General features: G+C 36.7%; 1 protein-coding gene across 1 annotated transcript in view; it reads right to left on the bottom strand.

Annotated features, from left to right (window-relative positions):
* Window positions 1-26,656, bottom strand: part of RP1 (RP1 axonemal microtubule associated) — a 104,331-nt gene that overhangs the window by 24,160 nt on the left and 53,515 nt on the right. The window contains exons 23-27 of the mRNA XM_051771815.1: window positions 26,217-26,371; window positions 23,715-23,773; window positions 23,352-23,393; window positions 19,254-19,417; window positions 6,853-7,078 (exon numbers count right to left, since the gene is read on the bottom strand). Of these exons, the coding sequence (XP_051627775.1) occupies window positions 6,853-7,078; window positions 19,254-19,417; window positions 23,352-23,393; window positions 23,715-23,773; window positions 26,217-26,371 (646 nt within the window). The remainder of the gene's footprint in view (window positions 1-6,852; window positions 7,079-19,253; window positions 19,418-23,351; window positions 23,394-23,714; window positions 23,774-26,216; window positions 26,372-26,656) is intronic.

The raw sequence follows: 26,656 nt of genomic DNA, 5'->3' as shown, positions 1-26,656 counted from the left end.
TAAAATGCGTTCAGACTCTGTGACTCCGGTTTAATTTCTTTTGAGTAACTGACCTATTCCAAGCCCCCTGCTGCAGGCACATCTGAAATGGAGACCTGCTTCACTGCAGGAAGAAAAACCCATCCCAAAAACTCTGAGAACTCTATGGCCCATCCCCTATTCTGTAGTAGTAATTTCATTTAACTATACGCTGATTCAGTGAAACTACACCAACTGAAAACTGGAGTGACAAAAAAGAGAGGTAGGTCCATAGCCAAAAAAAAAACAAAGGAAAGAGAAAGTTGGAAATTATATCATAAAACCAAGCACTCAACAAAAGTCAGGAAACAGTGTTTCAGCATTATGAGGGACCCGTAGGACTCACATCACATCTGCACATCTGTCCAATCTGGAGCACATCAAAGTAACACAGTAAGTTACTGTGGAAAACACAGTAACTTTGATAAAGGATATAAGAGGATTAATTAATACAGAATAGTAGGGGAAAATCTCAGATAGCACTCAGTATAAAAGAAAATGACCTTTCAGAAAATAAGTGACTGAAATCTTCAAATTGCCAACAGGGTAACTTTAGATAAGCACTATAACCAAACAGAAAACTCTGCAACATGAATGCATGGATGAAAGTTGAAAAAAGGGAAATAAATTTTTTTCAGGCAGAGGTGGGGAGTTTCTAAAAGGTAGACATTAAAGCAGTATAATAACTATGTTAAAAATAACAGAATAAAATATATTAAAAATACAATAAGAGTCACTGAGCAGTCAAGTGTAGAAGTACCAAATTTCTACTTGCTCAATCTATAAAAATGCTACTACTACTATCTCTTGACATACTATCATGAGGTTTCAGGTGTTTTTTAAATCCCAGCTCCAGATTCTGGTATCTATTGATAACATAAGAACATGAACTACCTTGGACAAAGAGGAGAGAGAAAGGAAGTTTCCTTGGTTATGAAGAAAAGTAATCTAAGGGCATACTAAAGGCAACTCAATGTGAGTTAGAGAACCTTTTTTCCAGACTTCTTATTCTGGGCACCTGAATCAGGGTTTCCAATATAGAAAGGTGATATATTCCTGATCATTTACCGATGGTAAGAAAGAGTTTGGTCCCAGTTTGCAGGCACAGTATATAACTACCAATTTCTTCTGAAGTAATGTACAGAATTCAATGACTTGTGACATTTTCTTTTGAAAAATATAAACTGTAAGCAAACATCACAGGCTGCTTTGCATTAAAGACTGACTTAATATTTTGATATGTTTTGGAAGAAGAAAACAAACCTAATAAAGAACAATTTATTTTTGAGAATGTGAAAATGAAAGTTTTCTTTGCAGAAATACTGGTCTTTTTTAGTATAAACTCCTTTCCCATTTTCAGCTCTTTTCAAAGTAATTCTACTAAAAGAGAAGTTGTTATTTTAGAATTCTGGTTAAAAGCAGATGAATTCAAGACAAATATATTTATCATTTATTACTCAAAGTATATTAGATAAGCATCCTCCATGTTACAGCTATCTGTGCCTAGTGACATGGGTGTGCCTGCAACTGCACCTTAGTTTGAATCGAGGAACTGAATCCCCTCTTTCCTTCTTTCTGGTGTGCAGCATGGAGTGGTTTTAGAGCAAAAAAACAGATTATTTTTGGATGAAAATAAACCAGATAATACATTCTAGGAACACAATGATGACAACCTTGCCAAGAATTGGCAGTCAGTCTGTGGGAGCTTTCCTCTAAACTCATATAAAGAGGACAATGGACACTTAACTAACTGGTTTTTTTAGCACTAAGCGCTTCACTAAGCAAATTCACTCCCACCAGGCTGCTAGTGTAAACACAAAAATTGCCCAAAGTGCACAAAAGCTAGAGAGATGTTAAATTATATACAACACTAAAATTGTCAAACTCTTTCTATTCAGTCCTCCCTTAATGATGGCATTCCAAGATAACAGAACAGCTCCAGGTTCGGTCTTTTTTCCATATGACATGCCCACTTGAATTAAATGGTCATTTTGGCTCAATCTGTCAAACAGCAAGACTGAATGTCTGTGGTTTTACTACTTGGTATTTACTACCCAGGTTTCACAAATAGCGTTTGGCATTTTGCCATGACAGAAGGGTAAAGGTTGGTGAGTGCTAAGGCTAAAAGACAGCAAAGTCTTAATGGCTGATTGTGGTTCAGAGGGACTATCTTCCTCAGAAGTGGTGCAGATATTATTTGAGAAGACACAAATATAAAAACAATATCAGGTGTAGACATTTAAATTAAAATTACAGTTCTCACTGTAATCTCCACTAAATGGTATCTATTGTCCACTATTACTCTTTGAAGCAGTAGTCTGAAAATATATATATTCTTCATAACATGTAAGAAAATTATCAGCTTTGAAAAAACACACTTACTAATGAATTTTACAATAGGAAAGAGAAGCTTGACTATTTACCTATGTAGTTGGTGCCTCCTGAGTGATAAAACAGGGATAAAAATTTTGTAGAGCTAACACTTGTGTCATTACTATTTGTTTCGGTCATCTTTTGCATTATTTTAGTCAGTAGGCATATCTAAATTTTCTATATTTGTCTGCACATTTCTCCAAGTGAAAAAGACTTCTAAATATTTTGAGCTGGAATTTTTCCTAATTCAGTCTCAATATTTGTCTTTTATCTCGTATCGGTACAATTATTCCTTCGATTATGTGAATAAGAACAGAATATATTTACCCATTTATATTCTCATTTGAAGTTTATGTTCATATAAACACAACAGTAGAGAAAATTCAACACTTCTTGTATCACGTATCCTTTCGGTTCAAAACTTCAGCCATATCTGAAGACAATCCATGTTAGAATGTGTGAAAATATTCTGCACATTCACAAAAGAACACAGGCAGATATTGGCAGGGGGCAGTCCAGCTAACACCCTGCTCTGGCTTCTCCCAGGCCTATCACAGGAGCTGTCAGCCCACAGTCTGATGTGGAGCCATCTCTACAATCACAGGGGCACCAGAACAGGTGGAAAACCAACTTAGAGAAAGGGCCACTCTCTTCCAGCCCCTTCAATGGTGTCCCAGGAGAGCCTCAGTCCCAGTGCCTGGGCATGAAACCCAGCACAGTGAGTCAATTTGGAGTATCTGCCATGCTTCTGGGGTTTGCTGTCTAAGGGTGTCTGACACAATATAGGGCCGAGAGGAAAAGAATTTTGTAATTACACAGAATTTATGAGATGTTTAGGGGAGGAACTAAAGACAGGGAAAGACATGGATCTCCTTCTCACTTGGGGAGGAACAGGTGTTAGAAAACAGAGGTTTCAGATCTGTGTGCACGTGTGGGTAGGGGGTCTAAGTGCCAGTGACTGGACTGAGACCCAGCTGGGGTCATGGATGACAGCAGCTGGAGATACTGAAGGGAGTAAAATTGTCAGCGAGTGAAATGGGACCAGGGGTCAAAAGCCCATGTCTCTAAGTGCAGGGCCACATGAGCAGCTGAATGCTAGAGGGACCATAGGAGTCCCAGTCAGCTGTCAGACACACCGTGAGGTGCAGGTATCTCTAGGGGTGAGACCTGCTCGGGTGCATGTGTGTCTCAAAGGGGCAGACAGCTCTGTGTGTGCATGCGTGTGTGCATGTGGGAGAGGGTCTGTACCAGCAGCTGCAGCAGGACTGCAGCTTCAGGGCCTCATATGTCCAGTTGCCAGCAACTGGGGAGACTGGGATTCAGGGGCAACTGCTGAGCAGAGAGAGTGTGTGAGCCCAACTGTTGGAAGCATCTACCATGTACACATCTATACACGTATATAGTCCCACTAGTGGATACCCATCCTGGTGAGCTAGAGAAGGGAGTGGGATGAGGTTGCTGGTGCAGTGTTTGTGCAACCATCTGTGCAGCTGGCCATTATATGTGGTGTATACATCTGCTCTCTCTCTGTGTGCTGACCAGAAGCACATGTTGAGCCTTGCTGCTGGTTGGACCTGGGGCCATGCAGCTGTGGCACCTTCACCTACACTGAGCTGTCATATCTGGTCTGATTCTCGGAATACTCCTGTGTTATAAAGCTAAGTCAAAAGCACTCAAAATAAGGTTTCTCTTTCATTTTCATTGAGTCACACTTAAGATTTAACCAGTTCAGGGCATGATTACTAGTTTCCAATACCTATGACTTAGAAAATAGTTGAACAATTTTTCTTTTATTTTGTGCATCGCAATGTAACTAGGCGATGAAACCCTATCAAAACAGCAACAAGTAAACAAACTTGTAAAGTTTGGTAAACTAAAAATATCTAGGACTACCAGAAAAAACAAAACAAAACAAAATGAGGCTGCATAGAAAAATCATATGAGAAAATCAGGTTGGAGCAGACCTCCAGGGATCATCCAGTTCAACAGCATGCTTAATTCAGGGACAACTTCAGAGATAGATCAGGTGAAGCTTTTTAAATCTCCAGGGCTGGAAAAGCAAAAGAGAGGATGTAATAGGAAGAGGAAAAGGAGCCACAGACCTATAAGCCTTGGCAATGTGAAAAAAATAAGAAAAGAGGGGAGCACAAATGCAGACATATATTGGAGAGTTAAGAAAACTAAGTTAGGAGAGGAAGCTGAGACTGGTGTGATGGAGAGATTGAGAAAGAAGTGAAATCATCACTAGGAGTAGGAGACCAGATTAGTATTAATTTTTTTAAGTGGTTGAGGGACGGTCAGAAAAACTAAGAGGGGTTACCATGGTGAGAAATTTGGATGGAAAAGAAAAATATTCAAAGAGGAAGGTGAAGAAAAACTAAAAGATTCAGGAAATAAATTCAGATCTTAAGAAGAGATGCTAGAAAAAGAGAAAGCCAAGGAATCAAAAATCAACTCCAAGGTTTTGGGTCCATATTGGTTGCATAGTAGACTTTTGCTGGGGAAAGGGAGAAAAAGAATAAGATGAAAATTACCCTTTCTTCTAAGAGGGAAGCTGAACAATAGGATAAATGTTAAAGAACAGCAGTTTAAAAAAAGTGCAAAAAGTGCCTTTTGTCCTTAGTTTACATTTGTTCCTTTTGTTTAAATTTTCTAGGACATCACTTTTATAGTTTAGCAAATCTAATATGACCAGAAGATAACAGATTGAATTGAAAGTACAGGATACAAATTACCAAATAATATCAGATCATCACTGAATAATTAGCAGTACATCATTTCTTCTGCTGGAGAAAGTGACTTGATGTGATTTGTACAGTACTTGTAAGCAATTAGCTTTTAAATGAAAAATGCGAATGGATAGTGTTTTATTTGCTTGTTCTTGAGAAAATAAGTAGGAAATCCTTTGGATTCCTTTCTGAGTTTATATTGATGTTCAATTTAAATATGCCTAAAATCAATAATTAATTAGTAAATCTTAAATTTTCAGGAAATTTCCAAATTTTTCTAATGTATCTTTTCTTACATACTTGAGACATATATTTTAATTAAGATAATGTTCCTGCAAGCATAAGGAAATATACAGTAATATAATAATTAAAGAGTAAATGAATGTGCTGTTTTAAATATATTCCCAGCCTTTGATAGAACTGACTTGATTTTTCATGTAGAAATACTTAATTGGAGTGCACCTACCAGAATATTAGTACTTCTCTATGAATGGGTATCTCAGACTACATAATGCAGATTTGAATTATTGATGTTGAATTGATTGTTTGTACAACTTAATTGGTTTCTGCACTATTTTCCTATTGCCCCAGTATACCACATATGTGCCACTGTGAGTGTATTATGGTACCGTGATACATGTTAATGGTCATAGGGCCTGATTCATCCAGGTCAGTCCTATTTTTTCAAATCTTTTTTTGAAGTCAGTAAATATTCTGCATAATAATTTTTAAAAAGTGAAGAAAATAAAAAAAGACCAGAGGGAAAATGTGAGCTAGCTCATACATGTTCCTCAGCATCTTCTGGCCGTTCTAATAATACATTCACACATCACAGTCTTAATGGGTTTTTTCAGAGAATTATATTCTTTTAACTTGAACGTTTTCACTTCTTTGGTATTTTCCTCTGAAATGATTTGTCACTAAGTGCATGATGATATTTTTTTATGTTCAAACACTGAAAATTCTTGCAAAATTCACTGCATCAGTTTGAATGCAATTCGCTGTATGGTAGCACATATCTATGTAATGTCAAACATTATTGGCCATCAGCTGCATTGTTGTCATTCTACACATAAAGAGAATTCTATTTTTAAAAAAAAGAAATCATGCTATATGATTATACCAAATCCCTATTCCTTCATAAAGGCCCAGGACTTTTTAAACAATAATCTTATATGATGGACTATTTCCTACTTCACTTGAAGAGAACAAAATATGTCGAAGCTATCCTAAACTTTGAAGTACCAAAGTGTCACCCTGCGGCTAACAATTCCTATGTGAATGGCTGTGACTCGAGCCTAATTTGAAAAACACGTGTGATGATTCAGATAATGGATTTCTGGTAAAGAATATTTTATGCAGTACAAGAAACGATGATATCAAACTTGACAAAAGGAACTGGATGTCACATAACACTATGTACCTTGATATGCCTTGATTTCCTGCCTGATTCCATTCTTTAAAGAGCAGAATTTCCCAGTGATGCACAGGTACTCTGAGAGATCAAAAACTGTATAGGGGTTACATGCACTGGCCACAGATATTATTCTGATTTTGGGAAGGAAAGAATTGAGGTTAAGTGATCACTTCCTGCTTCTGTGGAGCTAGAAAGTAACCGGAAGGGATTGCTTCGTGGTCACGCTGGCTTTTGGGCAGTCTGCCCTGGTAGAAACATGAAAAGCTGTCATAAATTCACAGGATATGGCTATGATCTAAAATACTAAGCACGTACATGGCAAAAGCTCCTTTGCAGGGTTTCTTATTGCCACTTCTCTCCACGTATCACCTTCATCCTTGTCTTCCGCAAGCCAGCACTCTATGGGGAGACAAATCTCTTCATCAGAACGAGGGACTACTCTTTCAAGTTTGACTTCCTTCAGGTACCAACTGGGATCATTTCCAGTGTTGTCATGGCCAATGCGGATTTTATATAGCTGCCCAAGATCTCCGAGATTAATCTGTAATGAAGAAAAAAAAATACAGATTTTAATAACAAATTACAGTGTTGTCTTTTAGCCATCCTTATACCGAGCATGCAAGCTAAATGTACAGCTAATGTGGACTAGAGTAATGGGTTTTTTTAGAAAACGAAGCCTTAATATACAATGAATCCCAGAGCAGTCAAGCAGAAGCCTATGGAGTAGTCTGCAAGTGTAATTTTACTGACTTCAGTACCATATTATTTAAAGTGACTAAAGGGCTCAGACATTCCAGTCTGTTTTTAGACCTCTTCACAGCATCCAGTTTCTAGTGTTATAATGTAAATCTCTATTTCTAGACAAATACTTTAACAAGCAGAAATAAGTTCAGTCATTGCTGCATGAAATAATATGTTTGGAATCCATACAGTTATCATCAGCAGAGTGCTATTAACTATTCCTACCACTTATCAGTTTGCTAGGTTTTTCTTTGACTTCTATTTTCACATGCACTGGTGTCAAGGTTAACTGTTTCTGTAAGTGCTGATGCCACACTACAGAAAATTTAAACAATAAAACATGACTATGTCACATTGAATACTGCAGCCTTGAAATAAGAGCAACTATGTTTTAGGTTGCAGAAGTTTTTTCAGCAATGTTGATGGCAAGAACCTAAGCACAAAAGCAGGGTTGACCACTTCAATTTTCGGTACTGTGTTTGAAAGATCATGGCATTTGGGAAAAAAATCAGTAAGAAAAAAACAGAAAAATAGTTGTTTCTTTTACCATTTTACCAATTTTGTACTTTCTCTCATCAAAACAAAAAACAAACAAACAAAAAAGCTTGACAAACAGTTAACACCAACATTGTCCCAGTAGTCCAAATCAACAAAAAAGATTAACTAAGGTCTGTGTTTGAAGGTCTGTTGTGTCTGTTCTGGTTGGTAATATTGATGTCTGCCCCAGAGTGAGAGTTTCCCCTTCAATTCTTTACAAAGGAAGACAACAAGGTAATGCTCCTTGTCTCTGTGGAGCCAGGAAATGTCAGAGACACTAGAGACATATCACTTTCACTCTTTTGTCAAAACGTTTTCCGAGGCAATGGCACAGGTTAGTGTAACACTGACATTTCTTGGTCACAATGACCATCACAGAAGAGAGTCTTGCAGCCCTAATTGAACACCATTTCCTTGAATCCTTGCGGTGAGCCTGGCACAATTCAGTCTCATAGGGTGAGATCATGACACCTATGCTAGTAGTATAAAGTCTGCACAGAGTCACACTTATGACCATAGTAGTAGGTTTTGCTATATTAAAACAGTATGTTAAAGTAAGATGTGCTAACTGAAGGTATAACTATGGCATTAATGCAATAAAACCACCTACATCAAAAATATGTCGCTGATATTCACACCAGAATTACAGCAACAGATAAAAAGCACTCTGAAACTAGCCAAAAATGTAGTCCGCACATAGGCTAAGTTGCCATAATAACCCTGTCACCCAGCTACAAAACAGAGACCACTGCAGTGGGCAAGAGACTGCTAAGGTTGCCTTGCAAATAAATAGAAAAATATATTAGAACTCTCACCCTTTATCTCACCCTTTATTGCAAACCGAATAAAGTGTGATGCTCTCCTGAAATCTAGGCACTGGCTGCTATTTGCAGTGCAGAAGTGTTAAAGGGCAATTTAGTAAATAAAACATTGAAACCTTGTGACCTCATCTCCATGATTAAATTCTGGCATAACCCTGTTGAAAGAGAAGCATTACAGCCATTTTTTGTACAGTATTCATTGCCATGATTCTTGGTCAGGACCAGGAAATTCTGTCAAAGAGCCTCTTTCAACTTCTGAAGCATCTAATTAGTCTTTTGTCTATGAAGAAAACTGAAACTATTGATAAAGCAAATTGTACATATCTATAGTACACATCATATGAGATGGCTCAAAAGTGAAGCTATAATTTTCTTAATTATATTTATTTATCATATTATGCTAAAGTGAATTTTTTTTTTTAGAAGAAAGTCTAAGATGGTAGGTATATTTCCAGGTGAATTCCCCTGCAATGACCAGGGACATCTTCCACTAGACCAGGTTTCTCAGAATCCCATCCAAACTGATCATCAATGATTCCAGGGATGAGGCATCCACCACCTCTCTGGGAGACCCGTTCCAGTGTTTCACCACCCTCATTGTAAAAAACTTCTTCCTTATATCTAGTCTAAAACTACTCTCTTTTAGTTAAAAGCCATTAGCTGTCACCCTATCACAACAGACCCTGCCAAAATCCATCCCCATCTTTCTTATAATCACAAAATCATCAAATCATCAAGGTTGGAAGAGACTTTCAAGATCATCTAGCACCACCATAATCACCCCTAAACCATATCCCCAAGTGCCACATCCAGACACCTCTAGAACACTTCCAGAGACAGTGACTACACAATGCCCCTGGATAAATTATTCTAATGTCTAACCACTCTGCCAGTGAAAAAAATTTTTTCTAATATATAATCTGAACCTCCCCTATCGCAATTTATGGCCTTTTCCTCTTGTCCTTTCACTTGAGACTGACCCCCATCTCACTACAACCTTCTTTCATGAAGCTGGTCCAGACAGACAATATCCATAGCCTTTCCCTCACACTGAGTCAGGTCGGTCAAGCAGGACTTGCCTTTCAATCAACACATGTTGATTGAGCCTGATCCCCTGATTGTCCTGCATACGTCATGCAATGGCACTCAGGGTGATCTGCTCCATGACCTTCCCTGGCACCAAGGTCATGCTGACAGGCCTGTAGTTCCCAAGATCATCCTTCCGACCCTTCTTGCAGATGGGTGTTACATTTGCTAGTTTCCAGTCCCTTTTAAAAGACTGGAAATAAGCCCCTTAAGTACTGAAATACTGAAATAAAGTCTCCCCAGAGCCTTCTCTTCTTCAGGCTGAACAGCCCTAACTCTCTCAGACTTTCTTCATAGGAGAGGTGCTATAGCCAGATGACCATTTTTGTGGTCCTCCTCCTCCTGCTGCTCTGCAGCAGACCTATTTCCTTCTTGTGCTAGGGACCCCAGAGCTGGATATAGTACTCCAGGTGGGGTCTCACCAGAGCAGAACAGAGGGGCAGAATCACCTCCCTTGTCCTGTCAGCTGCATAGCAGTGCATGTTTGGCAGACCACTGGTACAACTGAAGAAAAGAGATCACAAAAATAACCACATGTAGGAGACCTGACCAAAAAAAAAAAAAATAAAAATAAACCAAACAAAAAAAAAGGGAACAGAAAGCTCTGTCCAGACCATTAGGTTTTTGAAAAATCTCAAAAAAAATTAAAAACACAGAACACTGCCAAGCTGATAACATGTTTAGTAATACAGTTAACATTTTTGCTTAATATTCTGTTTCTGACTAATTGTTTATGGGTGTTCTTGGGGGGGAAAATTGTGTTTATTCTTGCATGGAAATTAATACAAGAATGTCAATGGCAGAGAGCAAATCAACTGTATATGATGTTCTGGAAGATGCATAATACAATTACAAATTTAGTTTCAGCACCAGTTTCATTTTTGGAACAATTTATCTTGCTGTCAGATCAGATATCACATTGGTCTCTCAGTGGTATTGACTTGCTAACATGTTAGTTTTTGTCAATTGGAATCCTGTCAAATGTATGTCAAATTTTGATTTTGCAGTGAAATGCAGAGGAAAACACTCTTATAACACAGTAGAGCTAATGATATTCTTTTGACAACATAAACACTGTGTCTTAAGGTTGTTTCTTCATTTCTAGTGTTGACTAAATTGCCTTAAACTTCTGCATGACTTGAATGCAACCTGGCATCTAGAAATCTGCTTTCACAGCCAGAACATTATGAAAAAAGTTGTAAAACAAAGTTGACTTTGTTGCCCTCATAAACAATCTGCTTACAGAAACCTTAGTCTAGCTGCTCTGTATTCCAGCACCACAGATGCAAAAGTAACATTCAATTTTATATGGAAATAGCCATTCTGATAAAAATGCAATAAAAGTCAGAGGAAAGAATGGGTCTCAGGACTAAAGCATTGTTCTGAAAATCAAGCAACTAGATTCTACTCCTGAATCTGCTTTAGGCTTTCTGAGAAACATTACATAGTTCACAAGCCCTCTTTGCTTCACTTTCTCAATTATACAACAAGAAAAACATGTACGTGTCTCCTACAGGGACATTGCAAAGCTCTCTTCATAAATGTTGAGATCCTCAGGAAAAGACACAAGTCGAAAATTCTGCATTTTTTCCTAAAATTTTCTGTTCATTTTAAGTTAGTTGCTGTTTTTCCATAACTCAATTGAGAGATCAAAAATTATCAATTGTAATTCTCTTGACTAACTTTGTAAAGTTCGTATTTTTGCTCAGGGATGATGTGATCTCATTTACAGTCACCTGGTCTCTCATATAATCATGCAATTTCTGTTGTGACTAGCAGAATTTGTGCAGACAGAATAAGAGAGGAATAGCAACAACCTTCTCAGCAAATATGCTGTAAATCTACTGAAGAATGTGGCGAATATAATAAAGACACTCCTCCACTGCACTGAGTGGATATTGCAGGAACTCAAACCTCCTAAATGACAACGGTACAGGGAGATAGACGGTTGATGTATTTTGGGATAGTTCTACACTGCCCTGAACAAACCTGTTAAGAGTCCTAGCCACTGTGCACCTGAGTTAGCACAGTAGTCACTCAGACTGACCAGTGTCCTACTTCTCATGGCACCCTGCTGCTGGTGAGCACTGACCAGCAGTGCTGCAGCACAAGTAGCAGCTTGAGATTAATCTTTGCTGTTCTCTGCAACAGAGCATTGTCAAAATCATCAGACATCAAGTCCTCAACCAAAGCACATGGTCAAAACATTGCAGAGTTTCAAACATCTGTTGATTAAACATATTAATAATTGGCTTGCAAAGTGTCTTCCTCTAGATTCTTCAGTTTGATGTAGTAGAGTTTGGACATGGATGGAAATTCAAAGTCAGGTTCAATTCTGATGTGGCTTACATCAGCCACATATAGAACGTAAATAAGACCTAAGCTGCAGAGATATCAAACAAGGGCATGGAAACACAGATATCTCACTGAGGTCAAGAAATACGACAAACATCAGGTATATTGATTTTCTTAGGGATGGTCTATTACAGAGATCTTCTAGAAATGCCAACCTTATGCTCTTCATAGCAAAAGTTTTTATAAAACATTTGAATAATCATCTACAGTTCATTTGTTGGTTGATTGTGAAACTCCTTCTGATGCATCAACCGATTTGCATCAAGTTCCGTGATAAGTTCTAAAGGGGATGGACCTCATACAGGCCTTGCTTATGTGACAGACTGCCAGTACTTAATAACCTCAATAATACCATTGTGGCTACAATGATAGTGGCAATTCTATTACCTTTGTAGCATTTTTCTTCACTGTTATAGGAAATAATACCAACACATCATATTTTATAGTATCAGTACCAGTACATATTATTGAAAAAACTGTCCACCACTTTCAAAAGGGCCACATTTTCAAACACAGCCACTTTGCTTCAGTCACAGTCATATTCTAAAAGTTTACAAGCAGTTAAACTAGATTGACCTGCTAATCCATACACCTATACACTTTGCACATTGCTACTATTTATTTTTGTACAAGCATAGGACTAAATTATCTTCTTACCAAAGGCAATGGGAACATTTTCATTAAATCATGCATTAGACAACTTTGCCTTATTTTTTGAAATTGAAGATTAACGAAACTCGTATTTTACAATTTGTCTCTCAGCATAAATTGAAATCCAGGTTTATCAGCAAGAAGTTCTTCCTAAAGAGGATGCAAGGACTAAATTTTAATTCCACTTCTAAATGAGCTATGCAAATACACTTTTCGGTCCCTAGCATACCTGTGATATTTTGAGTGGAGTCAGTATGACCTATTTTCATGTACTTAAGATGTTTAGCTAAGTGAAAAGTGAAGTAATTTCTTGTCTGACCAAAAAACTGTTCAGTGGATAGATACCTCCATAAAAGGATGGAAAGAATACATGTAATGACCCCATTTCTCTTTTATATACTGCAATAAGCAAAATAATGTCACTGCATTCATGTTGTACACAAAGTATCCTGCAATCTCTTTGTGATAAATTCAGGCTAGCATGAAAATCATTTGGATAAATCAACACTTCGGAGGCAGCTGCACCAAAGTCCCAATGCCTAACACATCCACTAGATAACATGTTCAACAGACAGTTATTAATTTCATGTAAGGCCACTTCATTAACAGAATTTTAGAAAAGTCATGCACAGCAACTGGATTCCCAAAAGAAAGAAAAATCATTGACTTCATTAGTTTAACTTCTACAGCATCTGCATATAATGAAGAAATCTTTGAAAGTAGAAGATATTTTTTAATTGTGAGCATTCAGCTAATAACTGTTGCCAAAAATATCATAACTAATATATCAGTGTAGTACCCATGATCTACCCACGGTGCTTGCTTTTTCCAGATGTCTGAATTCAGCCCACTTGTTAATTATGCCCAAGAAACTTGACACAGTTACATATTAACTAAAGAATTAGAGTATGTCACAGGTGTTCACACAGAAATTTAACAGTCTCATGAAAAAGGGTGGATATAGTCATGCAAGGAGTAGGATTAAAGGCCACACAAAAATGAGCATTATTTTTTCCCACTTCATAGTTGCTTTGGTCACAAAAATAAACTGGATAAACAAATACTTCTCATTGCACACTGACAGTTAAACACTTTCTTTTCCAGTCCACTCAAGCTCTGAAAGAACTTTTTTTTTTAGTGGGCGATTGATCAAATTATGCTAATACCAAGTACATAGGTATATATATATATATATATATATATATATATATATATATATATATATATATACAGTAAATACATACATATATCTATGCATCTTTATATATATCTATCTATATACACTCCATACTGCAGTACATACTGAATAATTACTGAACAAGTAGCACCACATTCCCCATTCCCTGTTCTTGAAGATGAGTTGTGTTTTTCTCCAAGATTGTTTGTGAGCTCTTTACAATCATTCTATGTTTTTTTATTGGAACAAGTTAAATTTTGCTTCATGCACAGACTATAGTTGATGGAGATAATTTTACATACTTCTCCTCTTTATCTCAGTAAGGAATGAGGTTCATCTTCTCATCATATGCATTTCACAGACAGACAGTTTCAAGTCGAGTTAAAGCTATGAGTATGATTGTTTTGTGCTGCCTTAAGCATCTCTGACTAAAGCCTGGGTTTCCCTAGGTTTTATTCCACTGTTTCTGGACCTAAATGGTTGTTATGGTAAACAGGGACAGCTGGAAAATAGCAGGACACAAGCTATGCCCAGCTTTTAGGCATCGTCAGTCTCATGGTTAAGAGAGTGGATAGCTATATCAGTGCTTGTGTTAACTTCTGCAATCTTCCCAGTTTGGAAGGATTCTCACTGAGCTCATTTCAGGCTCTTTTATTCAAACAATAGGAGGAAAAGCATGAAAATGGATTTGTTTCAACCTATTTTTACAACATTTAGTTTTCTCCTCACTGCTTCTCATTTTACTTTAGAGATCTCAGTTTTGACTCATGAATGAATAACTACAAATCCAGGGTAGAGGAACGAAAGACCTGCAATGAAACACAACAGATTCTTAGAGTCTGTAGGGTTGATTCTAAAGAAAGGAGTTTTAATTATTCGTGTATAGGTTATTTAAAATCACTGATGATTGTATTTAAACAGGAGGAAACCAAAATGAAAAACGACAGATAAACTTCTAAGAGTACCACCTTCATGTAATGCAGTACAGCCTAAGGTGCACCTGATGAACACAATTCTTTACAAACAAAGCACATTTAACTGGAAGGAAAAAGACTGGTTTTAGAGCTTTAACAATCTTATCACAGGAACACTGTTTATTAATTGTTATGATCAAGTACCTCTGCAAGTATTAGGAGGAGACCTGCTTTTCATGTACCCATATTATTTTCTGGTATTTGCCCTGATAGAGCATAGCAGTGTTTAAAGGATTCTTTATACAGATGACGAAACTTTAAATCATGTGACTGGATGTGGCATCGTCTTTACAAATTAGAGAAATGGGTTCGTGCAGCAAAATTCCCATCAGGGATAGATTCCAGTTTCCAATGCTCCTAAAATATAATGCATACTCGATGTTCTGTACTTGCAAACGTGGAACAACTACCTTCCTTAGAAAGACAGCCACCAACTACAAAATATAAAATAAGGTTAAAGCAAAGATTTTGAAAATCTATTAGGAAAAAATTCCAGCCTTTCTAGTAGTTTAATATAGTATTGTTTAAGATAAACTGGACAATGTGTCAAGATTGGTAAGAACAACACTGCCCTAAAGAGATTGCAGAGTTGATAATGAAGTAAACGTGAGCATGAAAACGTAAGCAAAGCATGAAAAAATTCTTGTTAAGGAAGTACTAAGTCCTGCCACTATCAACTAAGATAAGCAGTATTTTGAAAGCAGATCTGCAGAACCAGTCAGTGCGTTTACTAACTTCATTATTACTGGAGCAGCAGAACTTGTACCCGAAGGTATGGAATTATTATGTATTGAAGTAATAAAAATTGAGAGATTGCAGCTGACTTTTACTGAAGATAATAGGCTTACAGACTTCTGCTTAGTTCTCTTTGACACAGAAGGGAATATTTGGCATGACCAAACATTAAAAGAATACTTATAAAAAGAATTTCTTTATCAAACAGTGTGTACACTCATAAGAGATAATTCACCATGTTTCAAAGAATGATGATGCAGAATACAGGGCTACAGAGAATATAATTTACAATATAATTAAAGCTTCAATGTCTTGAGCAACTCAACATTCTGCCAAAATCAGTATTTTTGAAATACTGAGAAGTAATCAGGGACTGTGATGACACCAGAGGAAAATGCAGGAAACAGATCACACTTGTGATGAAAGCTGTAACTTATGGTAGATTGATATCCCTTTGCTGGAGGAGGAATGACTCTCAACAGAAAAATTTTGCCCTAAAAACTGTGCCTGAATAGTAAGAGAAGCAGAAAACTGTAGCCTAGAAGTAGTTTCTTGGAACACACAGGAACAATTGCAGAGCAGAAAGGGAAACCCACCAAAGTTCAACACTGTTTTTTTAATGTTCCTATATTGTTCATCCCTGACATACCCATCTGTAGGAAAAATTGCTAGGCCTCAAGGGCAAATATTGTGCAGTTTACACATGACTGTCTTGTGAGAACCTAGAACCCAAGCCTCCAGTCAGAAACAAGAACTCTCTCTGTCACACAATATCTGTAAATTACCTTCAATGAATACCATCATATAGAGATCTCCAAGGGTAATAGCCTTCTTACACTCTACCTACATTACACTGGAGTCTGGCCAGTTTTTAATTTAACTTACACAAACCTTAATCAGAAATAGCCAATGTGAATGAAGTTACACTGGTTTTATACAGCAATACAAGTAACATCAAAATCAAGTTCTAGATGAGCAATGAAATCTCAGGTGGATATAAAGAAGCACAAGTTGATTCACTCGAGTTTTAATAACTTTCTTTCTTTTTTTCATTATTTTTATCTTTACTGAATATTCATTATTTACTTTTAGGTTACTACGCAGTTGACTGTACTTTCTATCAGACTACTACTCTTGATTTTTATTCAGACAATCCAGTATGGTTTTGTCTCATTCTCTTTGTGTGGCCATTTCTCCATCATTTCTTATGGTTGTATTTTTGACCAGAGGGATTTTGAAATGATATGGTACTTTGATTGTTTTTGTGAGGCATGATTGAACTTTATTTTTTTCCATTATATTATGCTGAACTCTTGCAGCTCCTTGCATCAGCTAACACTTTGTTTTAAAAAAAGGTTACCTAGAGTTTAAATAGCCTTCGAATATGCAGCACATTTCTACACAAAGACTGCAAATCAAGGGCCATTTAGTCAAGATGGTTCCCAAACTTAATAGACTAAACTAGCGTAATCAAAAGTAAGAGGTGCTATCCAATTTTTCTGCAACTCCACAGGTTTTAGAATTACTGATGTTATTATATGATGCTCTTAATGTTGGAAAACTGTGGGAGTACAGGAGAGGTTTGACTAAGAGCAGTGGAAAAAGGACATAGAAATATGTGAAGAAATCTATGGAACTCCTGTGGAAAACACCTTCTTTACATTCGTCTAAGGAAAGTTAATACTCTTCATATTCATGTTCATGTTTAATGTTTGTTGTATTTCATCCTTCATTGTACCCTTACTCCTCAGTTTTTTATAAAACCCCTCAGTGTTCTGCACCCCAGTTTTCTCCCTTTCCCCTGATTGGTTAGGATTTGCTGCACTGCAGTACCTAATTAACTAGTAATCCCTTATGGTTATCTCCTCCCATTTTCCCTCTTCATTGGTTCATATTAGCATACTCCTCCCCAACTCCTCCCTAGTTCCGCCCACTTTTCCAGTACCTTCGGTTCCCTACCCTATTTAAGCAGAGTTCTCCCTCCAATAAAGTGCCATTTTACCCTCCATCTCCGAAGTGGCCAGACTCATTCCCTTGGGCTGCAACAGAAAACTGTGGCAATATGAAGTGCTGAAATAGTTGGAGAACACAGTTTTCTTTTGGGTTAACAAAAAACTCAGCTACCTTATTAAATTGAGACATTTAAGAGGGAAAGTGTGGGAAAAGGAAACCAAAACACTTTATCTTTCTTTTCTTTCTCTCCCCATTGATCAGCACTGACTGAAAGTTAAGTGCTTTTGAGAAACAATGGATGGACAGACATCTGGTCAACTTTGAAGCTCTGATGGTATGGTTACAGATTAATTTACAGGTTTGATTACACAGTTAGGTTTTATAAAAGGTTTAAGTTGTATTCCTCAGTACAATGGCATATCACCAAAGAAAAACATCAGGCACAAAACCAAGGTGCAGTATATCACACCTAAACATAAATGTTGATGTGAATAGAAATCATCAGAACTCCCGGAGCAGGTGTCAATCTTGCTTTGTTGCTGGGAGGATAAAAATTATGCTTTGGGATATATATTGCTCCTTCCAAAGAGAAAGCAAGCAAACAAATGTTCTTGGTTCTTCCCTCAGGGAACAGAATAAATGATTAAGAACTGGTGTCAGACAGCATTAACCAGCTCAAATATCCAAGATCATACAGCCAGAATGATTTGAAAAGGAATATTTAAATTTAGTTTTCAGGTAAACACTGATTTCACCTTCCTGTTTTGATATGAGATAATCTTAAAACACCATTATCTGCAAATTTAGCCAAGTTGCTTTCTACTTAAAAAATGTAAGGGGAAGATCACCACTGCCTTTCTTCTGCAAGGACTTACTTATACTTCAAACAGCAAAAAAAATTTAAAAAATCACAGATACTTCCTGTCCCATCTGTCACTGATTCTCTATCATCTGTTTATTATGCATAAATTATTTCAACCTAAAAGACATATCACAGTTTTAACTACCGCAACAGATACAATCCTGACTGAGGAACCGCATGAACTAGAGGAAATTGCAGGAATTATAAGATCTTGTAGAAGTCCTGAGAAATGCTATGTTTCTGAAGGACATCTCAGAGATTTTTTCATAGAGAGAAATCTCTCCATTTGCTTGGAGAAGCAGGACACCACTAATCTGAATCACGAGTTAACATACTCTGTGTGATTTTATTCTAGTCCCTATCCATCCCCCCTTTCCTTCTTACTTTCTCCAAGAAAAGGTTCACACAATAGTGTGCTTCAGTGGAAGTCCAAGGAAGTTCATGGAAGAATTTACAGTGGACACTTTCAAAGATGAACTTGCAACACAAGCCATAACCAAGACTATCTTATTTCATGAATGCAAATACCAGATAAAGAAAATTCTTTTTACCTCTTCAAATGAACAACATCTAGTGTAAACTAACACATTAAGCAGATGCAAGTATGAAGCAGATTCTGGGAGACATGTCTGCTTGATGCAGTTGTGAATACATTGGCTATTTAAAACTCACTATCATAAAAAATCAGCCACTCCCTCAGAAATACTTATGATCCTTACATATAGCTTTGAGTCCTTTTTATTACCTCTATTATCTTGTTTTGAGAAAAGCTATATTGCATATGGTTTCAATTCTCTGGAGTTTACATAACAACCATACTACACCTTAAATGTATCTTCACTGCTGGGATTAAACAGCTGGTGTTTCCCAGATCCCAAAATAATAGGACCAGAAGCTTTGTTTTCTCCATAAGCGTAAAGGGATATTGTTGCTGTTGTGCCAGCTGTTTCAAAATCTCCAGTGACTACAGTAATCTTCCAGTCTCCTTCTGTAAAGTAAAAAATAAAGTCAAAATGCTTGTATAACTGGTACTTAAATGTTGCAATTTACTTGAAAGATATAAACAAAAGCATAGTTTGGCTCAAGGACCATGACTACAATGTGCCTAAACGGTAATGAGGAAGAGGCAACAGAAGATAGGCTAAATAGTACATCATTCAAACTCGTCTTAAGCAAGTTGTGGATCAAGGATCTAGGATTGCAGAAAATAGGATAGCTGGAAATATGAACCCAGAACTCAGTGAAATTTCTAGTGATAACCCTGTTGCTCCACATGGAAGAAGACCAACATCCAGAATTTAGATTATGACAATACATATGACCAAGAAATGCATCAGGACAAATATCAAAACATCCCAATTAAGTAAAATTTCCTCTCATTTTATGTTGATGTGGCACATCAACAGAGCTCCGATTGCATGGCTGGAAGCATGACATTGAAATCAGCATGGAAAAAAAAGAGATTTTGTAGAAAATTCTGAACGAGACGAGGACTCATTAGAAAATCATTTTATATAAAGCTCCCTGACACTAAAATGTCATCTTTGCTCACATGCAATGTACACAAATTATTTATATATTCAAAAGCAGCTTAATATAAATCTTATTTTGGAAAAGAACAATTCATAATTGTAAAATGCATTTCTGCATCTGAAAAGCTGGGATTGCACGCTTCTCTGCCCCTCATTGATTGCAGCTTTTGTCTGTGTGAAACAAGTTCCACTTAGCAACTTAAATTCATTCTGTGCAAGACAAACAACAAAGGAAATACCAGCCCACAGTCATCTTATAAATAAATGCCATAGCATACACTGCAGTTTTATTAATAGAAAGCTGTCTGGTAATGCCTTCCTGATTAAAATCTGTTGTCTGACAGAAACATTTATCTTGGGCCAGCCCCATTATCACTCAGTAATTTGCCCTGCAAAGATTGAACTGGACCAGGAAGTTTGATCTCCTGTTTTCCAAGTTTTTTGATGTCTGACTAATGCCTGGTTTTGGAAGGTGGTAGATTTTTAAGCACACACAAATACACATCTGGGAATTCAGAAAGCAGCTGAAGCTTATTTGGTCCGACCAATCAAACCTGGCCAGCTGGTTGAGGGAAGGAATTCTCCCCCTGTACTCTACTGTGATGAGATCCCATTTGAGTACTGCAACCAGCTCTGGGGACCTTTATATAAGAAGGATGGGACCTGTTGAAACAGATCCAGAGAAGGGCCATGAAAATGCTCAGGAGGCTGGAGCACCTCTCCTGTGAAGGTTGTTCAGCTTGGTTCCAGGCAGAGCTTATTGCAGCCTTTATTAAAAGGACTTAAAAGAAAAGCAAAGAGTTTTTACAAGGATGTGTAGTGATATGACAAGGGAAAGTGGTTTTAAACTGAAAGAGGGTAGGTTTAGACAAGACATAAGGAAGAAATATTTTTACTACAAGGATGATAAGATACTGGAACAAGTTGCCCAAAGAAGCTGTGGGTTCCCCGTCTCTGGAAGTGTTCAGGGACAGGTTGGATGGGGCTTTGAGCAACCTGGTCTGGTGCAAGATGTCCTTTTCCATGTCAGAGGCATGTACTAGATATCTTTAAAGATCTCTTTCAACTCAAATTGTTCTACAATTCTATAAAGGAAGTGAACCATGCAAGTTCTGCCAAAAGTTGTTAAACTCCAACTTGTAAGAAATTCTTTTGTGCCTTTGAAAATCTGAATCCTCACAGCCTTCTCTATAGACCCACCTTCTTGAAAAAAGAACCATAGTGCCAGACAACAAAAGGATAAACATTAATTAGAAGAGTGAAAAGCCTCTATACGCTGAAACTGGAAACACAGAGCGTAAGGCAAGGGCTTCCTGCCCCATAGAAGAAGAGCTTGCTTATAAAAAAGTCAACCTCCTTAAAGGCAAAGTTCCTTTGGACCATTTGGTTGGAAAATAAGGACAATTCCATTTACAAAGGCTTATGAAGGGTGGTGCAGACAAAGGGTAAAATATGACCCACTACTCTGCCTAAAAATTAAAAAATCAGTCAGAAACAAATACTCATTTCAAAGCAGGTAAAATTTATTTTCTTTTGGACATGTTCATTGATTAATTGTGCCTTGAGTGTTTTTGATGGCCATTTCTCTTGTATTATCCCCTCAAAGTCTATCTTTTATTAAGCAATGGAGCTTCAAAATGATGCAGTTGCTACTCTTGAGACTGTATGTTCTACCTAGCTCATCTTCTACCTCCTACGGATAAGTTTAGTATCACTAAACTGTTTTGCACACAATTACCACTGTGAAGGTAAAATAAGGAATCAAATTTCACCAAAAAAATGATTAAAAAGAGTTTTGGCTTGAACTCCTCTATATTGATTTTGAGTCTTTTTCTTTTTTCTCGAAACAGAAAGGACTTGTGTTTGAAAGACAATGTGGGTATAGGAAAAGAATCCTAAAATTTCTAATCTGATGCCCAAAATTCTCATTGCATTGCATGCTTCCAAATGGAAGCTGGAAACAGTATTTCAAAAATGTAATTCTTGTTGGTATAAAAAGCTGGGGTTGTTCTGATGAGGTAGAATACCAAGAGTTCCTTTATGGCTGAAGAGGAATACACATTAAGGGGAAAATAATACAGAAAAATATGTAATGACATGGCATTCCTTTAGCATACATGGAGAAAAGGTGCAATCTAACACCATATACCTCCCTGGGGACATCAGAAAGTGGTACCTTGCCACAGATGACTTTCTAGATTTATTTTTTTTTCTTTTATAGAACAATACAACACACTAGAAAGTTCTAATTCTCAGAAAAATAATTCTGTTTAAAAAAAATTATGTAGAATGAAGATGAGATATAATTAAAAGCTTATGGGAAAAAAGTAGGTGAACAAAATCTCAGATGAACCACTGAAGCAGGAATTGATGTAGTCCCTCTAGGTGTAGGACACGCAATTTCAAGTCTCCCACTGTTCCACATTTTACCGACTGTCCCAAACAAGACTTTATTTGTTGCATATGCTTTTGGCTGCCTAACTCTGATTGAGACATTTGCACAGCTTAAACAACATAGCATAGAGACCCAGCTATAGGTGCAGAAACGACTAACCAGACCAATTTAAAAGGAGGATCTCCAGGTGCAGGCCATGAGAAAACAAGGTGTGCAGAACAGCTGAGGCACAAAGAGTGATGAACAGACCGAAAATGAATGCCTTCTGAAAAAAGCATAGGCAGGAAGAAAAGATACTTTTGGTTCAAAATAAAGCTTATAATAGTGGGATTCTAGTATAATTTATAAAATAACTGGGCACACATTTTACTGTTAAATGTTTGCCATAGGAACACTTTAGGACAAGTTATTTATGTCTTTGTGGATATCTTGATTGATACAAAAAATTTTGAATAAACATTTTCAAACTTTCTCCCAACACCTTCTAAATCATTGTTCAACCTACAGCATGAAGCACTTCTCACAGCTGAGAAATTCTAATGTGTTATTAAGAAATTTAATTTAATCTGCTCTGGTTGCAGGGACAGAAGAGGCAACCTGAACAAATATGAAATCAGAAGTAGAACAGAAAACAAAAAGTTAATGTTGAGAACAAAACTATATATAGCCCAGGAGAGCTAATCATGTATTAAAATATTAACTATAAAAAAATGAAATTAAGATAGATCACCAGTAAGTGTTAGAAGAATAAAAATTTTTCAAACAAGCAGAGAAAATTAATACTATGGAAAGAAAAATGACAGAATAAAAAGAAAGCATAAACAAAGTTATTTATTGTTTAAATTAAAATGTGAACCTCAGAGTTTACTAAAATGTATGAATAGTGTGCTGTAATTAATGTTTTAAAATAAATACAAATGGAAGCAAACATGTAAAGCAATTAGTTCTGAAACAGAAAGTCTTCATTAAAAGAAGAAAACTAGAGCAGCATTTACCATTTGCCTCTTGAATTTTCAGATGCTGATTTTTTTTAAACTCTGCCAAAAAAAAAAAATCTGTTAATAGAGGACCTATCCTTTAACACTAAAGAAAAGGTTTGAAAGAAGAGATGAAAAAGACATTCCGTGTTTTACCCGATACAAGAAAACCCTTTCTCATTCATTCCCTCCTTACTTTCTCACTATCACTTGTAGCAATTATACTATTTAACACAAATTGTGTTCTCTCAGAAATATAGCAAAGGAAGCAGCAAAATGGTTAATTTTGATATTTACAGTGTAACTTCAGCCCAGATTTCTTCAGAGGCAAAAAATTACAAATTATTGTCCTTATTTCCATAAAGTTACAATAAACCTTACCTTGAGGGTACAGCTCAATTTCTGATTGGATTATACCTTGGGACATAAATGGAATCCACCTAAGAATAAGAAAGAAAATAAGAAAGCAGGTAGGAATCAAATTTTTCTCCACTATATTACCATATAACTGAATGATCCACATCTGATTTTCCTACTGAATACATATAACAGCAAAGGGTCTCTACTTCTAAAATTTTAGTATTAGATTTGATAGATGTTAAAATAGAAATCATTTGCTCAACAAAGAATTTCATTTGTGCAAACATAAGATCTTTGTAACTGTAAAATTCACCTCTATCAGATTAGGAGACTCATGTGGCACTACTGTACTTGTTCCTATAGCTAAATAAAAGAATATGGCACAGAACATATCTTCGGTACTATGGATTTAGTAGTAAGTATAATTTGTATGTATCTATCACACTATTTCTTAAAATCACCGTTCAGTGTTAAAAACAAAGATGGAACCAAATATTGCTCTTCCTTATTCCTCCTACAAATTGGGGACAGGTAGATGAGTCTGAAAAAAGACAAATCAAGGCAAACATTTGTTAGGTTTCTTAGTCATGTTACTCCAGGCTATGGATAATTTTGAAACCTTGTTATTCAGAATATGGATAATCAACAGTTTAAGCTTCCTTTTGTTTGGTATAAGATCAGCTGTTTTTTACAGAAAAACAATGCAGCAAGCTTCTGGGCTGCTGTTTTTTATTTCCTCGGTACACTTCCATGGACTCTCCAGGAATGACCTAAAGCATTCAGTCTCCTATGAAGCCTGTTGGGATTCCAGTATAAGCTGGACAAGTTAAGTCCAGAGCAACTTTTGAAGGTTCCTTATTTTTAGTCTTGAAAATATTAGCTGGCCAATCCATAGAAGCACCAGTCCCTAAGAAATAATTTTTTTTTACTAGACAACTACTTATTTCTATCACTTCTGCTATAACCTGATCACACAGGCATTTTCTGCAATCCTAAATGCTAAAAGGTGTCAGTTACTAGTAAATACTATATAACTGAAATCAAGTAAGAGCTGTTGGATGTTCGGAAACTAATATCAGATTTTCAAGTTAGCTAAATGCTTATGTTTCCTTGGATAAATGAGAACAAAGACAGCACTTCGTTCGTATCCTGGATCATAAAACACCTATGTAAAATAAAACTGTGAGGCTGAACTAAATAAACTAATAAACTAAAGAGCTTTCTGAAGAGCCAAAGCTTTCCTCCCTCTTGAATAGAGCACAGTCTTTCAGCTTCACATTTTGCCAACATGGAAGCTACGCCTCACCCCACCACTGACCTATTTTAACCCCTTTTCAGTGGCAGTGTTTCCTTGTAGAAAAGTTAGAAAAAACCCCACAACTTTTGTTTCTTTTTGGCAGTGTCTATCACAGAATAATTTTTGCTGATCAACATCTGGTGTTAATTACCACAGAATTAATACAGCAAAGTGTCTGCCATTCATGGTTCCTAAGTCATGTTACCCACTGGAGGACAGCCATGACACAGAGTTGATTTTTTGTGTTTGAGGTAGGAAGCTGGCCTAACTTCTCTGTAGAACTTCCATTAGGAAATTTTACCTATTTTTTTTAGAAAGTTAGCAACTCCAGCTAGCAACAACAGCTGGTCTGCATCCAAATCTAGTCCAGAGAAATCCTCAGTCTCATACTACTATTTAAAAAATATGTTACTGATCGAAGAAAAATCTCAGTTTTAGAGTTTTACCAAGGTGACACAGCATCTTTATTCCTGTTTTTGAGGATGTGACACCAAGAGCTGCAAGAAACTGTTCAAGGTTATATCACAAATTCATTAAAATCCAGACAAAATAACTAGGCAACCTGCATTTATTAAATATTATTAATTAAATATTATTTACTCTAGTGCCTTGTCACATAGTCATATTGTTTCTCTACGCTTCCTTAATTTCTCTTGAATGATGCACATAGCCATGAAATAGACTGCAAAGTGGAAACTCTAAATGTGGGATTATCATATTTCTCCAAACATGCAAAATTCAGTATTTCTCAACTGACTTTTAAGATGCTCATTTAATAACCTAAATGGAACAACCACAAAATAATTCTGGGTATCACATTTCTCTCTCTAACTATGCTGTTGTTCATAAAGAAAGTGAATGCTACTTCTGCACTGCAAATCTGTTTTCTTTCCCATTTAGAAACACACTTAATTTAGAACCTTTTTGTGTGCTTTATCTTTCCTTCCTGAGAGGTAAGTCACACTTACAGCACTGATCCTGATAAGGCTGTACTCTGCAATCTAGTGACATAAACGCTGTATAAGCATTTAACCTTTGCTATGGACCATACAGCACATTAACTGAAGCAATCTGTTCTGGAACAACACATGTTATGGGTTTAATGAAACTGCAAAATAATCCAAATTTGTCTTTCCCCAAAAAACTCACATTTAATACAGTGACTGACATAACACTTTTAGTAATATGTGCTGAGGAGTATTTAAGATTATTATTGTAAACACTACCTTTCACAATTAAAAACATATTCTGAGTTGCTGGAGGCTTCTCTGACAACGATTTTATCACAGTACCAGTGCTGGGGCTTGGTATTGGCCTCACAGTGCAACAGCACCTTCTGCAGCTTCCCAAGAGACACAGCTTCCACTTCAAAAACATTGACCTGGAGGACAGAGGAGACAGCACTGTGCAATTTGCCACTACTAAGGCAGGCTGAAAACCGACATGTTTTAAAAGCCTGATTAGCTCTCACAATGTACAGATTCCCATTGGTTTTAATGACAGCTGGACTGTATCCAAGCATTTTGGATCTGAAAAGTTAAATGTCATTTAGTGACATATCAGAGTAAATGAGAAATCACAACTGAAGTCAAGCTGTAGTAATAATCCCAAATAAATTGTTTTTTTTCAGCCATCATCCAAAACACTGCACACACCCTTCAATATT

This window comes from Manacus candei, unplaced genomic scaffold (genome assembly GCF_025592945.1).
Source record: "Manacus candei isolate 608988 ecotype Guabito, Panama unplaced genomic scaffold, ASM2559294v1 h1tg000008l, whole genome shotgun sequence".
Lineage (NCBI taxonomy): Eukaryota > Metazoa > Chordata > Aves > Passeriformes > Pipridae > Manacus > Manacus candei.
The sequence above is the reverse complement of the archived record's forward strand: the minus strand, read 5'-3'. Positions and strand labels throughout refer to the sequence as shown.